The sequence below is a fragment of the Panicum virgatum genome, chromosome 5K, assembly GCF_016808335.1.
Source record: "Panicum virgatum strain AP13 chromosome 5K, P.virgatum_v5, whole genome shotgun sequence".
In the NCBI taxonomy this organism is placed as follows: Eukaryota; Viridiplantae; Streptophyta; class Magnoliopsida; order Poales; family Poaceae; genus Panicum; species Panicum virgatum.
In genome coordinates, this window is record NC_053140.1 from 16,907,208 (window position 1) to 16,926,223 (window position 19,016).

The 19,016-nt window shown below is 41.1% G+C and overlaps 1 protein-coding gene across 1 annotated transcript; it reads right to left on the reverse strand.

Moving 5' to 3' along the window:
• Positions 1 to 750: 750 nt before the first annotated feature.
• On the reverse strand, positions 751 to 9,810 carry LOC120710569 (cation-chloride cotransporter 2-like). The gene is made up of 13 exons (XM_039996217.1): positions 9,656 to 9,810; positions 8,135 to 8,284; positions 7,872 to 7,950; positions 7,681 to 7,772; positions 7,131 to 7,245; positions 6,663 to 6,763; positions 5,940 to 6,001; positions 4,372 to 4,587; positions 4,180 to 4,294; positions 3,864 to 4,058; positions 2,477 to 2,877; positions 1,927 to 2,088; positions 751 to 1,844 (listed from the first exon to the last, which is right to left on the reverse strand). Exons 1-13 carry the CDS (start codon positions 9,808 to 9,810, stop codon positions 751 to 753), a joined length of 2,937 nt encoding a protein of 978 aa, XP_039852151.1.
• Positions 9,811 to 19,016: the final 9,206 nt, after the last annotated feature.

The window sequence follows — 19,016 nt, forward strand, 5'->3', positions numbered from 1 at the left end:
GCAAACGGGAACTGTTGTTGCGGCGTGCTGATCAAGGTCGGGCCTGAGACAGTGAGACTAGAATCTGTTTTGAATCGGCTGAAGTAAAAGAAAAAAAAGAAAAACCTATCCAAAAAAGAGAAAGAGTATGCAAAACTCTTTTTTTTTCTTCATATCCAGTCCTACATCCTACAAATCTATGCCCCATTCGTTCCAAACAACGCTATTCCACGAGGTTTCAAACAGCGCTGTTCCACAAGGTTGATAATTTCTTCAACGATTATATTATTTCACATAGTTTGGTTATCATCGTGAAATAATAAGCCGATCAATATTCGTAGATTTTATTTTCACAAAAAATCATAGACTTTGTCTACCAAGAGTTTTTTTGGGCTTCAGTATGCACAGCGAACTAGCTAGCCAAGCCAATTACAACTATGGTAAAACAAGGAAGATGGAAATAGCTACATGCATTCTTTCTCTCCACAATACAAGAAAATAAAAGCTACAATATTTTACAGAAGGTGGGAAAATAAAACAATAGACACATGCATTGGAGCTTTTTATCTATGGAGAAACTAACGCTTCTATGTAACAGAAAAGGAGAAAATCTATAGAAGACAGGTATTTCCTATGCGTGTGAATTTCTTCATCATCAATCTAGAAACAATGAAACTAATAATGCTACGCATGTAAATTGGCTTCCAAGTTCCAACTACTGAAAGGACGAATCAGCTTAGATCCTCCAAGTTAAATGTGTATCCAATCCAATCAAGTGAAAAGTGTGACGACGTCCCTCCTGTATCCCCTAACTATCAGCATTCTAGGGATGTTCACGACAAGCAGATCCATGTATTCCATGTAGCAGTAGGCCGGGTGGTTCAGAGGCGGCGGTGGGAGGCTCACCAGCACCACCACTGCCATCCTGGAGTACTTGAGGATAGTGGTATTCAGCTTCAGCATCGTGTAGAGAAACTTTTCGACCTTCTCTTCATTAACCACAACTTGTCTGCCACCCTCCATCAGTGGCCGCCCTTCTCTTTGTGCGGCCTCCTTCATCTCAGAAAGGTATGCTTTGATTCTATGTTGAGCGCTTGCATGTTCTTCTTCGGGATCCTTCTTAGCACTAGCATTGAGCTCGGTGCGCGCTTCCATTGACTTCATTGTCACAACGATAACCTCAGCTTGCATCCGAAGATCATACAGAAACTTTTTCACATCAGCTTTTAGCTCCTCAGCTTCTGTGTCCTCTTCAGCTATGCAGAAGACCTGAATCTTACAGCTTTCAAAGCTCTCTTTGGTTAGTAGCAGCTGAGATAACAAGAGCATTAGCCCTCCATCCCTCACAATCCAGTATAAGTCAATGGTTCCATACTGTCTCTGGTACTCATTAGGCCACTCATCTAATCCTTTCACAATGACAACTGCCTTGTTAGCAATAATACAGTCATTTATGATGCTGATAAATGTCGACGGTATTTGTGTCAGATTTTCACGACGCCAAATCTCAGGGTAACGCATCACAACAATATTTGGCTTCAGGTTGCCTAGGCCCATTATCTGAACAATGCTGCGAAAACCATCAGACATTGAGCGTGCTACGATGATCTCCGCGACACCCTCACAACGCTTATAGTCAATATAGGAGCTAAGTTGATAGCAGGCTGTCTTTGCATCCTCGGCTGATTCATGGTAGTCACCATCAATGATTGAGAAGAAAATTGACATACCACGACCCTTTTTCTTCATACAATTGGCAAAATCTGCAAGTTTTGGATGACATGGGACATTTTCTGGAAGTTTACCCCAAGGCCGGCAAAATATGAGAGGAATGGGGTACCAGTTTTTGGGATGTACTTGATTTGCTGCAAGAAAATGGTCAAAATTACAAGACAGTTTGCAGTTTAGATGAAGAATATTTATTTTACATGCAAAAAATATTCTAACCTCCCATTGATCGGAGGCTTCGCAGAGCCAATTGGAAGTATGCACTTTTAAATCCATCTCCCCAGTCACCAGCCTTTCCTTTTAAGCTGACATAGTAGTAGATGAGGCTTGCGAGGGCAAGCGAGACCACGGTAAATGTCCATGAGATCATAAACATGATGACTGTACATTTGAGAGAAATCATCTGCTATTAGACAAACATACTATTCAAAATATTCAACAACTCAAGGATATAATTCTTTTATTTGTACTATAAAAATACTCTTCATGCAATCCAAGTAAATAGTTTCATAAGCATACATTTCGGATTTTGTATGTAAATTTTGGGACTTCAAATTCCTATGAACTTTTGCAGATGTTATTCGCAAAATTATTTTCTGATTATAACACATAGACATATACTTTTCTTTTATTTTTGTATGTAATTGTGTAACCTAGGTATGTGTATGTGGTGCGAGATCTTCTTCTTTAGTGAAATGAAACATATCTCTCGTGCGTGTTCGAGTGAAAATAATTGACCATAAAAATGTATAGGAATGAGGAAGCATACCAATACATTGGGATGCACCTATCAGAGAGAGGCTCCAGTGATGTAACTTCCATCGAGGGCGCCAACTAGGAGCATCAAGGAGATCCAAAAGAAAGCATGACAAGTTCACACCAGCATAGCACATGAGGAAAAACATAGTGATAGTAGGTGTGATTAGATCCAAGTTCCCAATCACAACACAAGCAATACAAATGAAGCTTGTAAATAGAGTTGCCACGTGAGGCTCCGATCCTTCATAAGCCTTAAAACAATTAAGAACAGGAAGGATGTCATCATTTGCTATTGCTGCAAGCAATCTTGGAGCCCCGGTCATACTCTGTAGTGCTGCACCCAAAGTGGACAGAATAATACCAATGTAAATTACTGCCGGACCAGGCCAAGCAACTGTTGCAGCAAGAAGCCTGCATATATTAGGCACGTTTAGGAGCTGGCGACACAAGGTAGAAAGTAGTTCATATGAGAAAAAAGTACCTTATGGACTTATAGAACTCAACCTTTCAAATATATTTCAAAATGTGTGATCATACTATAGATCACTAATCCTAGAAAATATCATTTACTACAAATGCAGTGGACATTGTTGCTTTTTTGAAGTATTTTTCTAAAATTTCACAGAAAAATAGAAATATCACTCATTGAAGCTATAATCATGTCCATTTCTCAATATACAACACTTCCTATTACAGTAACAAAACAAGTTTAGGAGCAATAAAGTTGTCAGCTAAATTATAATAACAAGTATGATGGCAATAGCGGTCCAGCAAGCTTAAGAAAAATGAAATTTTCTTGGTTATTTTATAATATTCTAACAAGACCATTTATGCAAGCAGAAAAGTTTATCTTCCTTGCAGACAAACTGCAACAAGATAGCAAGACAAACTACATTTAGAGCAACACTAGTCACGTGTCGACTTGTGGGACAAAAGGATAGCCATATAACAATTTGTTTTGAAACGAATCCTGATGGGTCCAGCAATCTAATTAACAAATCACCATATGCCTACTGAGTGAGTCGTGGTTCCCATATGGAATTAAAAGGCCTTCCACCCAATTGACACTTGTCGCCGGAATTTCTATAGCCTCTGCTCGCGGAGATTTAATAACAATGGTTTTTCTCCCCTCCCCTCCCCTCGCTCCCTCCCTCCTTTCACGGTGTGTGTTTTCCAGTAGTTCATTTGACTCTTGAAATTGCCACGTCGGATGAGAACTTAGCCACTAGAGATGGGCTTACAAGTTGTAGGTTCCACATCAGATGTAAACATCCACCATTCCTCCTTTATGTCAAACCTCAATAAGCTAAAGGCACCTACAACTAGGGTCTAGGGAGCATGCTATCAATGGTTAGAGTGCAAAACAACTGATGCCATATTTCCAGGAAATATCAAACCTGTTAGTTAGAAGCTCATCCCTTGTAGCCAAGGCTCCAAATAGGAAGACAGAAATGAAATACATCCCAGTAGTTGAAAGGGTAGCATTTAATGTCCCAACTGGTATGGAACGTTGCGTATCTTTTAGTGAAGCAGAACGGTTTGAACCAGCCATGATTCCAGTAACAGCTGGGAAAAAGAGTCCTAACAATGCACTAAAACAAAAATAGAAAAATATTAGTCGGCCAGCATTGATTAAATAGAACGAAAAGGGATGAATAAATCACACTTTTATTCTAATAATTAGAAGGTTTAAAAAGAGAGCATAGGACGTACTTAAAATCCCAGTATATAGACCCTTTTGGATCAGGGACTCCAGCATTATTTGTAGGTTGGTAGTCTGAACTCCAGTTGTCAGAAAGTGTAGTCATATTCAACCCGGTGACCCCCTCTAGTTAGGAAAACCACAAGTAAATTTTAGGGGAAAAAAGAATATTCAACTTCAGTGGTAGTCGAAGGACAACTTACTTGGAGCATCTGACCCTGGTGCACTAAAGACACCTATAAAAATGCAGAGTATTGAGAAGAGGACTGGTACTAAGAAAGCAGGTGCAACCTTGTTGATAATTTTGACACCACCAAATACAATAAAACAGAGCAATATGGTAATGACAACACCATAGATCTGGAGGTCATGCAAGCTAGGTGTTGATACAGTTGTTCCACCAACTACTGTTGTAGCATCTGCATTTTAGAATGTGTCAAGTTAATTCAAATGAACAAACATGAACATAACTTAGATAAATGAAAAGCAAAAAAATCTAATTACTCCCCTCAAGTATGGATAAAGTATGTACCCTAAACTATAAGAAACTAATCCTTGGAAGTAAAAGCATGGATAAATAGAAAATGCAAATACTATTAAGGGGTATAAATTGGACCGATTGACAAAACTGTAGGTGTAAATTGAACCAAAACATAGTTTCGAGGGTTATTCGGACTTTGTTTATACTTGTGGGGAGTAATTTGACCTTTTTCCAATGCCACTGCAAAAAAACAACCATTAACAAATCCACTTTCAAAGAAAGAACCTTTCCACTACCCCAAAATTTGATAAACTTTATTTTCCCTTTAGACCACCACAACAAATTATTTGCCAATTATTTCTTTAAGAAAATAAAATTTGTTATAATTCTTAATTATATCCTGCATTCCAACCCCATACATGTTCAGAGTATCTGAAATTGACCATCAAAACTGTAGTTGCAACCAGTCAACAAATGGTGCTAAAGACATCCAATTTCCATAGGTTCCGCATAGTATCATAACAAACTTGCAGTCATTTCCTCAATAGCTTGCATCAATCCCCAATTTTAATTATTAATCTTAACACAATGGAAATAGACCCCTCAAATTCCTTCTCTCTTATTTTCCGAGATAATAGTATGATGAACAACTGTACTCTGGCTAAAGAATAACATTTTACAGTATCCACTAGCTAAGTACTGATTTTAGGGTGTTCCATGGTGAAAGCCACACATGTATGGTGCCATGTAGGTAGTTTTGCCACTGGAATCATATTTTATAAAACCTAGACATGCTAGGAATTTACAAGTAATAAGTCAACAACAGGGGAAAAAATAGCGTCAGCAAGGATATTTTTCTCTAGTTCTTTTGTATTAATATGGGAACAAAGCAAAAAGAGTCACTCAATAACTTTCAAGTTTCAATTTTCAATGTTGGTGCTTGCGTGTATGTAGAAGTAACATACTGTGCGAAATTTTTTATTCTCCTATTAAGATAACATTTTTGTAAGTTTTATTCTAGTTTATAATCATCCATAACTACTAATTTACCGCTTTTATTTGATTTTATTACCATCCCTTTTCCATTTCTTCTCTTTGGTTAATGTGACTCTTCTTGGGTTTCTTTTCCTACCCCAACTTGCTTACAACTAAAGGCTTTGCTGTTGGTTCAAGAGTCAAGACATCATTCACATCAATTGACACAAGAATATACAAATTAATCAATACTTGAAATATCTTTATAATCAAATCAAGAGTAAATATGTTGATTAGAATTCTGAATCATAATACCTTGAAAAAACCCAGCTGCTGGAACAGCATCTAGAAATGTTTCTACAGCTCCCAGCACGTACCTAAAAAGGATAATACCAAATATGAATAAAGTAGATCGTAATATGTCTCAGGTAGAGGGATGGGCTACATAGAAATGAATTTTAAAGTGTGCAAGATCTTTTTTCATGGAAGAATGGAATAATGCTCATAAACTTGCTATATCCAAAATTCCTTTAAGCATGCTTGGCAAGAAACAAGATCTATTCTTTTCCACATAATATTCTAATATTATTTTTTAGTCCTACAAATTGACATTTGTTAACAAGCATGTTCCAAAATACTCGCAGTGGATTGATTAGAGCGTTAAACTCCAAGAGTCATTGGATATCCCACCCTGAGTTAGGTCGAAGAACGACACCTTAGAATAAACTCTAGGTGGATTCCCCCCCCCCCACCCACCCCCCATGATCGAGTTATATTCTTAACAAGCGTGCTTTCTTTTCTCTGGAACAAAAACTAATGTTTTTGCCTCAATCTGCAATATTGCCGAAAATCAAAGATGGCACTAACATATCAACACTACAAGGAATTCATTCATGATATACAACTAAGTAACATGACAAGATTCAAGGTGTTGTTTGGGTCCTTGTGGCATATTTTATTTCTACACAATTTGCATGGAGGGAAAATAAGTACATGGGAAGGAATGACAAATGGTAGCATGTTGTAGTGCAGACTTACATAGCTCCAGCAACTGCATTCCCAAGGAAGAAACACAATCCAATACTGATTCCAACTTCTGGACCAAGTGCACGACCAATTAGATAGTAAGGGCCACCACCCTTACGATCAAAATAGAAATATGATGTGCGCATTAGTGTTCAAATTTCTGGACCAGCCAGGTGAATGCAAATACAACTAATTATGGAATGACTTATTGTTTTTTTTAACAAGTAAATGACCATGGAAATATAGAGGCAATATGGAATGCAAACTTTTATTCTAGTTACATTCTTGATTTTTCAATTTTGAGATACTCAGCAACAATCTTTATTGTCGGTTATATTTTAGGTGTTAAGTTCATTGTCTATTATCTTGCACGAACATAGAAAAAAAAAGTGAAACAAACTAATGCAGCTAAAAAAATAAGAAATATAGAGGCTGATTCAAAGAACTTTCACCTGCTACATCTTCTCATATTATACATACCTTCATTGCTCCATTTGTCGCAATTGCACTTAATGATAATCCAGTTAAAAATGTGCATGCACCGCAGAATGCAACTAAAACAAGTGACTGCCATATGCCTCCCATACCCACGATCCTATGGTAAATAGAAACCAAACTGTCAATTCTTGAACACTACAATAGGCTAGTAACTCTGCATAAGAGAACAGGAAATGTCATGAAGCAGAATTTCGAAATGCTAACCCTTTCTAGGAGCTTGAAAGGAGAATACTTTGAGGTACCAATTTTAAATTACTTACTATATTTAGACTAAACATGGTTATTACATTGTTGAGACTTACCAGATGTAGGCTTGGTCATACTATGAAACAGGGTATTGCTAGTGAGTAAAGTAATGGCAAATGTTACATGAAGGTTGTTTGTCAAAAGAGGATACTTTGAGTTACATGATGCTTGATGACATGAAAAGAAATATGAATATAAAAATCATAACTTAAATATCTAAGCTGAGTGCTTAACTAGAATTTAATGCAAGATACACCATAAACAAGAAACGGGAATGAAAGTCTACCAAGTAAAACGAATATAATATATTATTCCCAAGATGTTCTGTAGGCATGGAACAAATACACCCATCATGGTACCAAGTTTTGGCTCAGTTTCCTGCAAACCAAACAAATAAATGTAATATACAACACATTTTTTACTGCTGTTTAGGAAGAGTGAAAATTTTCTTTTCTGCGCACATGGCGAAAAACCAACCTTAGGGCATCCAATAGTAATCCCCACATCCTCACCATCCCTAGGGCTAGTTGTTGCCTGCGGTTGTTCTCCTGCCATACTGTTCATAATCAATCAGATGTATGGCATATTTCATTTCATTTGCATCGTAAAAATCAATGGCTTTAGGTTTCTAGTAAATTTTCATTAAACAATAAGTAGTTACAGATGGCAAACATAAATATTGGTAAAAGCTTCTAAAGTCTAGGTTACATAAATAAAATCTACAGAATGAATGATCATACCTCTTGAGTCCCAAAATATTGACCAGAGAGTCAAAACCAAAGAGCTCGAGCTTTGAATCACTTTGAGATACATTAGGTACAGCATGACCATTTGATGAAGTCATTTTCATTCTTGGGTCAATACTTAGATTAGTACCAGGCTTCATGGGCCTATCATGGAACAATAGCTGCGTTAGTTCTTACACATTTCCCACCAAAACCAAGCAACTTACTTTTTATTTTCATAGCGGATAATTAGTTGAATAGGAAACCACCAGCTAGAATAATTTGAAGAAGCTTGGGGTGATGCTACATTGTCAAACTACTGCTAGAATAATTGAGAATAATTTTTGACAGTGAGAATTAGAAGGTCAACCGCACTCCTAGGCTCTAAGCTATAGCAAAGCAGAAAAAACTAGATTTCTTTAAAAATCCAAGATATCAAACGGATATCTCCAAACTTTACAACCACATATCCAAATTGAGATATTCAAACAACTTCAATGAAACAACCAGGATTTGTTTGTATTCCTGCAATAATTCAATTCGTATACTCTATATGGCCAATGAGCTCAATACAAGAAGGTAAAACAAAAGGCTCAGATTTCAATGGCAGCACGGATGGGCCTCTATAGTTTTTTCGATACAGTGCGAGCCAGAAATTTCATTACAAAAGGCAATGAAACTATAAAGCTATATGTTAGCCAGTTGATGTTTGTGTGTGTGGTTAGGGCTATGCGCCTGGCTTGTTAGCCGGCCGGCCCATGTAATTGGGCCTGAGCGTGGCTTGTTTGCCAGCCGGCCCCTAGATGATATTGTAGATATATGGTAGGCTAGAGTCCTAGGAGATCTTGATTATGGGTTTCCTTTAGCCTCAAGATCTCCTCTCCCTATATATGTAACCTCCATATTTCTCTCAATAATCAATCTAGTATTCCACACAAATCCAATCTCTTTCACTATATACTTAAATGATCGGGCTCCCTAGCAACAGAGGGCCAGAACCACCTGATTGGGACCAAAAGGACAAAGGCTTTATACTACTAGAGCACCCGCCTCAGGCAAGTGCTATGCCAAACACTCCTTTCCATAACTACGTTTCTTGAGAAAGAGCGAGAAAAATGATCTACTAGAAGTTTTGCATCTACAAATGATTTCTCAAAATCTTATGGGCCTCTAGAAACCTTAAATTGCCCTGCAATGTACTCCTGCAACGTGCAGCACAAGAATGTATTGAAGAAAGCAAACACCATATCTCAACCATGTTATGCAAGTGGCTTAAAATAACTAGCTAGTATCACAGATATACATCACAACCCCTCTAAGACCTGAATGGCGTGAGTCATTGATGCATGCTATTCAGGCTCCATGGTCACCGGAATAGCAGAGAGTTATCTCCAAAATATACTGCATGAACATGGATAAAAACATCCCTGAAATGATGACCGCACTCATCACCGAAATCGTCATCTCAATTTCGCAGAATCCTATGCCCAATGTAATGCCAAAGAAATGCGTAGGAAATCAGCATCACGCCGTCACCTGGGCGCGGCGGCGGACGACCCAGGCTCCATGGTCGTCATCTGCACGACAGCGTGGTCTTGCGACTCCACAGCATGGTACCTCTGCTGCGGACGCTTCGGAGCTACGGCGGCCTCCTCATCGTCGCCCCTGATCCCATTCCCACCACGCTCCATTCCCAATGGAGGGAGCGATCAACCGCCACCGTAGCCACGGGGGCGACAGGGAAGAGGTCCAGAGTCGGTCAGGCGAGGCAAGGAACCACGGGCACGGCGCCATGCACCGCCATTGCCGTGGGTCACGACCCAGATCCAGGGGAGGAGGAGGACGAGGAGGTGGTGGTGGATGTGGCGGCAGGCCCGTACAGGGGGCGGTGCAAACGGAGTGACCGCACAGGCCTCTCCAAAAGTTAGGGGCTCCAAAATTTTGTGCATGCAAAATTAGTTGCTGCATGCATGCATGTGATCGAATTTTTTCTCTTTATTAATAATAATCTCCACCCTGGCCCCTCCTTAATGCTGTGATGCATACATGCAGCCTTTCCTTTCTTTTCACGCATGCTTGCTTGATTTCCTGCTCCCTTTTTTTCCTTCACCCATAAATTCCATCAGATCTGCTATTATTATTATTATTATTATTATTATTATTATCATCATCATCCATTTTGATTTTGACACTGCTAGAAAATCTCTCATTAGTACCGGTCGGGTACCCACGGTTTGTACCGGTTTTCCGACCGGTACCGCTCCTCCGGTACTAAGTGCACGCGCACTTAGTATCGGTAAGCTGGCCCGGTACTAAACGATCCGTTTAGTATCGGTTGGTAATACCAACCGGTACTAAACTGGCCTGTTTAGTACCGGTTGGTAGGTACTAAACGATTTTTTTTCTTTTTGATGCTTTATATTTGTTCTCTTTTCCTTTCAATTTCAATTAATTAGTATTAGTAGTCGTACTCGCAGCGGTTTGTGTATTCGTACTCGTACTCATATCTAGAATTCGTATTTGTATATGGAGCAAAGCAAATAAAAAAAATTATATACATATACATACATGGATAAAAGACAATAATATTTACAAGTATGAATTCTCATAAGTTTTTTCCGACAAATTCTTCAATAATTCTAATCATCTGCATCGTCATCGGCACCGGCATCCTTCTTGCTGCGTTTGTTGAGTTTATCAGCTCGAGCCACACTTATCATTGGATCGGAATAAAATTCACCTTTTGGATTTATCACCTCATCCAACAGGAATCCACAGAGTGCTTCTTGAATTGCCCTGATTCTTTCCGGTTCGATGAGGTTCTCTTTCAGTCTCCAAATCTATCAACAATAAATAAACACCAATAGTTTAATTTAGTACCTGCATGGAATTAGATACAAGAAATTGTTACTAATGTTATACGTACTTCGAAGTTTTCTTGTGTCACCCTCTTGGTTTCTCTGCAAAAAAGTGCATGTGCTCACATACATAGTATCCGCAGAGGTTGGTTCCTTGTTGCTGTCTCAAACACTATATACATATATACATGTTATGAAATATTCATGCTGTTTGAATAAATGAAAGTAGATGTGTGATATTCGTACCGGCTTGTTATAGTTGAATTCAAGCTCAGTCGGTGTTGACGCGACTCCTAATTGTGTTTTGAGGAACCGAGACCATGCCCTTTGCATGATGTCTACGAGATTTTGATATAATTCTGGTGGCTTATTCAAGGAGTCCCACACAGTAACTCGGGACCGATCGATTTCGATCACAAGTATGATCCAGTGGAAACTGTTGATACATACATATGGATACAAGAAATGTTAGATATATACACTTATTGGCTAGTTGAAGTGACTCAAAAAGTGAAAGGACTCACTTGAAGTTGTACGGCAACAGAATGAATGTGCGATCGTGCTGCCCTTCCAAGGACATGACTAAATTATTCTCGGTCCGATTAGGATATTTGCGTACACACTCCTCATGTATAACATTCGGATCTATGAAGCCAACATTGTAAATCCCGCTCTTCCGGCATTCTTGCATTTTCATCCTGCACGATTACAAATAAAAGGAGGGAATGAGAAATCTAAACGACTTAGTAGAGCTAGAGTATACAATTGACAAAAAACACTTACATAGACCATACACTGACGAGGGACTTGTCTAGGGCGTCTTGATGGAATAGAAACAAAAAATGGTCAAAATCAATCCAAATGTCATCCATTCCCGATAGAAATGAGTATGTTTAATTCGAGCAGCTAGCATTATATACCCCTCTGCACATGCTTTCAAGTACCACTGATGTAACTCACGCATTCTTGTTGGTAGGGTGTCAATCAACTCTGGCCACATCAGAGGTTCCCCCAGTACAAATGGTTTTTTTCCTGTACTTTTTTCCAGACCTAGGAGCTGAGCTTTTGTGAGGTTCGTTTCCTTGACAAACTCAGAGTAGCTTCATCCTCTTTTGAAAGCACTACTAGAGGGGGTACGCTTTGTTTGGGTTGTTCGCCGAGCTGGGGGACTTGGTTGTACCTCCGATTACTCTTCTTCTCCCATGATTTTGTAATCGAGCGGTCGTAGTCCGACATCAGTGGAGGCTTTGGTTGGCACATCATGGATAGATAGAATTTCTTCGCTGCTGGATCCACTGGTTCCTTTGGCGGAGGCTTCTTTGGCTTCAACTGCTTGCGCACGTCTTCTTGCACCCAAGCAGTCAATTCCTCTGGAGTCATTTCGTAACCTGACTTCTCTGGCGCGGACTTCTCTTTCTTCTTTCGTGCTTGGGTCTTCTTCGGCCTTGGAGGTGGCGGTGGCGGCACCCAAGCAGATTTCTTCTTCTTTGCAGGGGGAGGAGATGGCGGAGGCGGACTAACACTGGGCTCCCCGGAAGCTGCCGTTGACGGCGATGGACTAACGCTGGGGTCCTGGGCAGCGGCCGATGACGGTGGATCCACACTTGGCCTCGGAGACCTTTGAGCAGCTGGCGGTGACCTCGGAGACGGGCTAGGATCCCTTCCTGCAATTCTTATGTACTGTTTCTTCCAACAGATCCAAGTGTGGAGGGCCTGTCCTAACTCCTCTTCTCCATCGCCTCCAGGGATCTCTAGGTCGAGGTCTTCCCATCCATTCTCGACACGGTCAACCATGACTCTAGCATATCCTTCTGGGATCGTCATGCCATGGATTGTCCCGCCTTGAACGGGGACTTCAGCAACCCCGTGAGCGACTACTTTCAGTTTTTTCCTGAGCTGATATAGAAGCTCACAGGGGGTCCTCACGGCGATGTCGTCCATGGGGTAATGTTCCGCAACCGCTTCCTCTCGATCTGCGGCTGGGTGTTCCATTGAAGCGACACTGCTACGACGCTGCGAGCCGATGGGGCTAGTCTCCAGCTGAGCCGTTGATCTGGCTTCTGGTGGATGCTGTTGGCTAGCTATAAGTGCACCTTCGATCGAAGCAACCCGTTCTTCTAGGGCACGCACCTTCTCTACTACTTCAGCCTTTTTTCTCTGCCGGCTGCGATACATCTCTATGTCGCCACTGAAGCCATGCTTCCATGGAACTACGCCCATGCCTCGCACACGTCCTGTGTGTTCCGGTGTGCCAAGAGCGTACGTCAGCTCGTCTTTCTCTCTGTCCGACTTGAAGCTGCTTCGGACACGGCCTTTAGTGCCACTTCGAGCCTATCGGCCGCTTCCCTTATGGCATCGCTAGTGACGAACGACCCATCTTCCATATTCAATGAGCCTCCATGAGCGTAGAAGTAATGTTTTGCTCGCAACGGCCAGTTGAAAGTCGCCGGTACGATTCCTCTGGCAACGAGATCATCTTCCATCTTCTGCCATTTCGGAATCACCGACGCATATCCTCCTTGCCCAAGATGATGGAAGTGCTTCTTTTTGCTCGCATTCTCCTTGGCTTGGGCTGTCTTCTTCTTGCTATCCTCGGACGACTTGTACTGCACGAATGCTTCCCAATAAGGACATTGATTCTTGAAGTTTTTCTCGAAGTCCGGCGTGAGTCCCTTTCTAACATAATCTTTGTTCAAATTTTTCTTGAACGTCTGAAAAGCAATAGCCATCTTCTTCATGACCCAATCCTTAAACAACTGTTCTTTGTCCTCCGGAAAGGTGAAGTACCGTTTGACATCTGCCCATAACATTTCTTTCTCGGTCTCGGGAACGACGTCAGCATCGATATATGTGGCTTTACTTTTCTTCCATAGCTTGAAGCTAATGGGAATGTGGTCCCTGACATAACATCCATATTGATTCACCACCGTCGTCTTCACACCCTTCGGAGACTTTGGTCCACCGTTAGAATTCAATGAAGTGATAATAGTGTGCCCCTCCATGATTTTCTTCGACCCTCATTTCTGTTTTGGTTTCCTAGTCGATCCGGATGCCTAAAAATATATATTTAGTACGCATTGTACTTACATACAGAATTAATGCGTATGTTTATATTATATATATAAGCACGAATTGTATATACCTCTGCGCTATCATCTTGCACAGTCGTTTGTTCTGTCTGGTTATCATTGCCATCGCCAGTATCGTTAAGATATTGGCTGTCATCGTCCTCGGCAGCATCCTCATCGTTGTGGTGCGTGCCCGTACTAATTATGTCCGCAAGAAAGGCCTCGTCGTCATCACGGTGAAAGGGTTCCATTTCGTTTCCTATGTGAATCAACATATGTTTGATATGCAATTTTGTACTAATTGACAATGTATAAAAAATTTACAAGTGCACCTTCAATAAAGCCGTACAACGCATACATGGACAAAATTTCTAAAATTTACATCATATACATCTTATATACAATGTGCCCTAGAATTTTATAAAATGTGCCCTGAATTTTCTAAGATTTTCAACTATTTTTCTACAATTTTCACCAATTTCTAAGATTTTCTACCATTTTCTACTGATTTCACCTGTTTATAGTATAACAACCTAAAATTTACAAAGAAAATTACAAATTCAATAGATAAAGCTGTACAAGACAAAATTTACATCATATACATGTCATAAAATACACAATTCAAAAATACCAAATAAAACAATAAATGTTAAGCCCGTAAAGACATGAAGTTTTCTACAATATTCAAGATTTTTGTACAATATCCATTATTACTACAAGATATAAATGTGAAGCCCGTAAAGACATGAAGTTTTCAATGTGTATATCTACCAATTTTTTACAAATTTTGTACAAATTTCAACAAATTTACTATATATTGAACAAATATCTATAATTTTCTACAAATTTTCTACAATTTCTACAATTTTCACTATTGCGTATCAATTTCTAACAAAAGTATGATCAAGGGGCCACTTGCCTTCCTCGAAACGCTGTTGCTGAACGGCGTCTTCAAAGTCTTGCTCTTGTTGACCCTTGAACGGCGCGTCGTCTACGCATCACACGAGCACATACAAGCAAACACATACAACAAATAAGAAACAGTACACCAAACAATATAAACAGTACAAAAAAAGGGTATAAAACTATTCTACACATTGCAAGGATCGCGTGAGCGCAAGAATCGTTGAAAACGGATTTAAAACGATGAAGTTATGGCTAAAACAAGGTGCTAAGGGCTTATTTGTAATGGTTTTAAAACAACATGGGCTAAAACCTAAAGAAAAGGACTAAACTGGGATTATTTTTTTAAAAGGCTTGGACGGCGGGTTGATTTTAGAAAACCAGAGGGGTTCTTTTGCAAAAACGCCAGAGTTGACCGGCTGGTTGACTCGGCTTGGGACAGATCTGGACCCTTGGATCGATCGAGCGGTTGGTACGCGACGCGGCGGTGCGGGCGGCGGCGCAGAGCGCCGGTGGCGACGCTGGGCGGTGGCGGCTCGCCGCCGTAGGCCGAAATCGGCCGTCTGGGGCTCTTTTCGTGTGCGTTTTGTACGGGGAGTGAGCTCGCGAGATCGCAAACTCATTTAGGGGCTCGGACGGAGTGCAGAGGCGGCGGAGGGCTTGCGCGGCGGCGGAGCGACTCGACGGAGGCGGCGGCGGCGGCGTACGGAGGGACGGAGGCGGCGGCGGAGGGCTTGCGCGGCGGCGTACGGAGGGACGCCGACGTACGGAGGGGCGGCGGCGTACGGAGGACACCTCCGGATGATGTGCTTGCGCGGGGGAGGAGGCCGGCGCCGGAGGGGACGACGACGGGCGGCGGCAGCGCGCGCGGGAGGGTGCGGGGCCGACGTCCGCGGTGCAAGGCGGCGCAGAGGAGGCAGGCGCGGAGGATGGCGGATCAGAGGGCCTCGGGCGACGCGCGCGAAGGGGGCCGGACGGCGGTGGCGGCGTCGGCGACGGGCGGCGGCCGGCATCAATCGATCTCGTCGGGGGGGGGGATGGCGACGAACGCCAAGTCCCCCAGGTTATATAGAGGAGGCAGTTTAGTACCGGGCCATGGCTGCGCCCGGTACTAAACTGCCGACAACGCAGTTTAGTACCGGCTGGTGCCACGGCCCGGTACTAAACTGTGCAGTTTAGTACCGGGCCGTGGCACCAGCCGGTACTAAACGTCCCCAACAGGCGGGAAAAATTGGGGAGGCAGTTTAGTACCGGCTGCAACCATGGCCCGGTACTAAACTCCCAAAACGATTTTCCAGTTTTGTAATTGTTTTGTAATTCGTTTTATGTTTTATGTGCAATAAAATTCAATAAATGATTAAAAAATAGATATATGTACTATTTTCACCATGCAAAATTACATTATTATTATTAAACATACGTTAATCTTAATAAGTATTAGTCTTTGCACTAAATTCAAAATTTGACATACGTTCAAAATTTGTTATATTAAGGTGTCAAATGTGTTTTTAGTGTGTAACGTATTATACAAATGTATAAAAATGCATATATTTAATATTTAAACACTTAATTAATTGTATTGAGTTCAAAATTTGTTATATTAGTGTGTCAAATGTGTTTTAGTGTCTAAAGTATTATACAAAAGCATATATTTATTATTTAAGCACTTAATTTATCGTATTGAGATCAAAATTTGTTATATTAGTGTGTCAATAGTGTTTTAGTGTCTAAAGTATTATACAAATGCATAAAAAATGAAAAAATAAGTTTCAGAATCAAATCGATTGTAGGTTTATGCTCTGAACTCGTCATATTGAGTTCAAAATAAGTTTCAAATATATTACATCAATCACTTGGTTACATGAATATGAAAGTATAATATAATGATTACACATCATTGTTTAATGGAACGTTGACAACCTTTCTTTTTACAAATGTCCCTTGATCATGATCGAGGCGTAAGTAAGGAGCGTCCTCTTTGGACAACAGGATGCTAGGGTCAACATCGATAGAGAATGGAGGACGGTTGTCAAACTGATCAAAGTCTTCTGACTTGTCCGAAATGTCTTCAACTCCAACAATTTTTCTTTTTCCTGGAAGAACTATGTGGCGTTTTGGCTCATCGTCGGACTTGCCTTGATTTTTCTTACGTTTGCTTGCCATGTCCTTCACATAGAAAACCAGTGTCACATCCTTGGCGAGGATGAATGGTTCGTCTTTATATCCAATCTTTTTGAAGTCCACTATTGTCATTCCATACCGGTCTATTGTTACACTGCCACCTGCTCGGTTCACCCATTCGCATCGAAACAAAGGAATCTTCAAGGGGCCATAGTCAAGCTCCCATATTTCCTCTATGACACCAAAGTAGTTGTCCTTATTTCCATCATGGCCTATTGCATCAATACGCACACCACTATTTTGGTTCGTGCTCTTTTCATCTTGGGCTCTTGTGTAAAATGTATATCCATTGATCTCGTATCCTTGGTATTGCATGATTGTGGCCGATGGTCTCCTAGCAAGCCATTGTAGTTGTACATCAATCGTGCTGTCACCTATGAGTTTTCTTCTTAGCCAAACCGCAAAGCTATCTATGTGATGACATGTAATCCATGCCTCAGACTTCCCTATGTTTTCATATCGGACAATATTGATGTGCTCATCCATATATGGGGCCACGAGGGATGAATTCTGTAGAACGGCGAAATTTGCTTTGCGGATTTCACTTTCAGGGATGTGCATATTAGATTTCTTACCTAGTGTGCCCTTTCCTTCCAATCGCCCATCATAGCGTGACATGGGGACCCCAATTGGACTAAGTTCATCAATGAAATCAACACAAAACTTAATGACCTCCTCTGTTCCATAGCCCTTGGCGATACATCCTTCTGGCCGAGAACGATTCCGAACGTACTTCTTTAAGACTGACATGTATCTCTCGAAAGGGAACATATTGTGTAGGAATACAGGGCCTAAAATGTTTATCTCTTTCACAATATGAACCAGGAGGTGGGTCATAATATTAAAGAACGAAGGTGGAAAGACCATCTCAAAATTGACAAGACATTGGATCACATCATTCTGTAGCCTTGTGAGCTTATTTGGATCGATTGCCTTCTGCGAAATTTCATTAAGAAAGGAACATACCTTCACCACAGCTAATCTTACATTTTCTGGTAGAATACCCCTCAACGCGACTGGAAGCAATTGGGTCATCAAAACGTGGCAATCATGAGACTTTAGGTTTGTGAATTTTTTCTCTTTCATATTAATTCTTCCCTGCATATTCGAGGAGTAACCAGACGGTACCTTCATACTGTTCAAGCAATCAAATATGCTTTCCTTCTCCTCTTTGCTGAGAGTGTAGCTAGCAGGACGTAAGTAGTGCTGTCCATTTTCTCTCTTCTCAGGACGTAGGTCTTCTCGTTGTTTTGTTTCTTTCAAATCACGTCTTGCTTCTAGTGTATCTTTTGACTGCCCATACGTACCAAGGAATTCCAGCAGGTTCACGCAAAGATTCTTCGTCAAGTGCATCACATCGATTGCGTTGCGGACCTCCAGGACATCCCAATATGGGAGCTCCAATAGTATGGACTTCTTCTTCCACATTGGGACATGGCCGTTTTCATCATTCGGAACTTGTTGGCTTCCACGGCCCTTTCCAAACACGACATGGACATCCTTCACCATCGAGAAAACACGCTTCCCGTTTCGGAATATAGGCTTAGCACGAGTTTCTGGTTCCCCTTTGAAATGTTTTCCTTTTCTTCTTAAGGGGTGGTTGAGGGGAAGGAATCGACGATGACCCATGTACACGACCTTCCTACAATTTTTTAGATACAAGCTGTCGGTTTCTTCTAGACAATGAGTGCATGCCTGGTATCCCTTATTCGACTGTCCGGACAGATTGCTAAGTGCAGGCCAATCGTTGATGGTAACAAAAAGCAATGCTCGCAGTTCAAAATTCTCCTGTTTGTACTCATCCCAAACACATACACCTTCCTTCTTCCACAGCAGCAAAAGTTCATCTACCAACGGTCTTAGGTACACGTCAATATCATTGCCAGG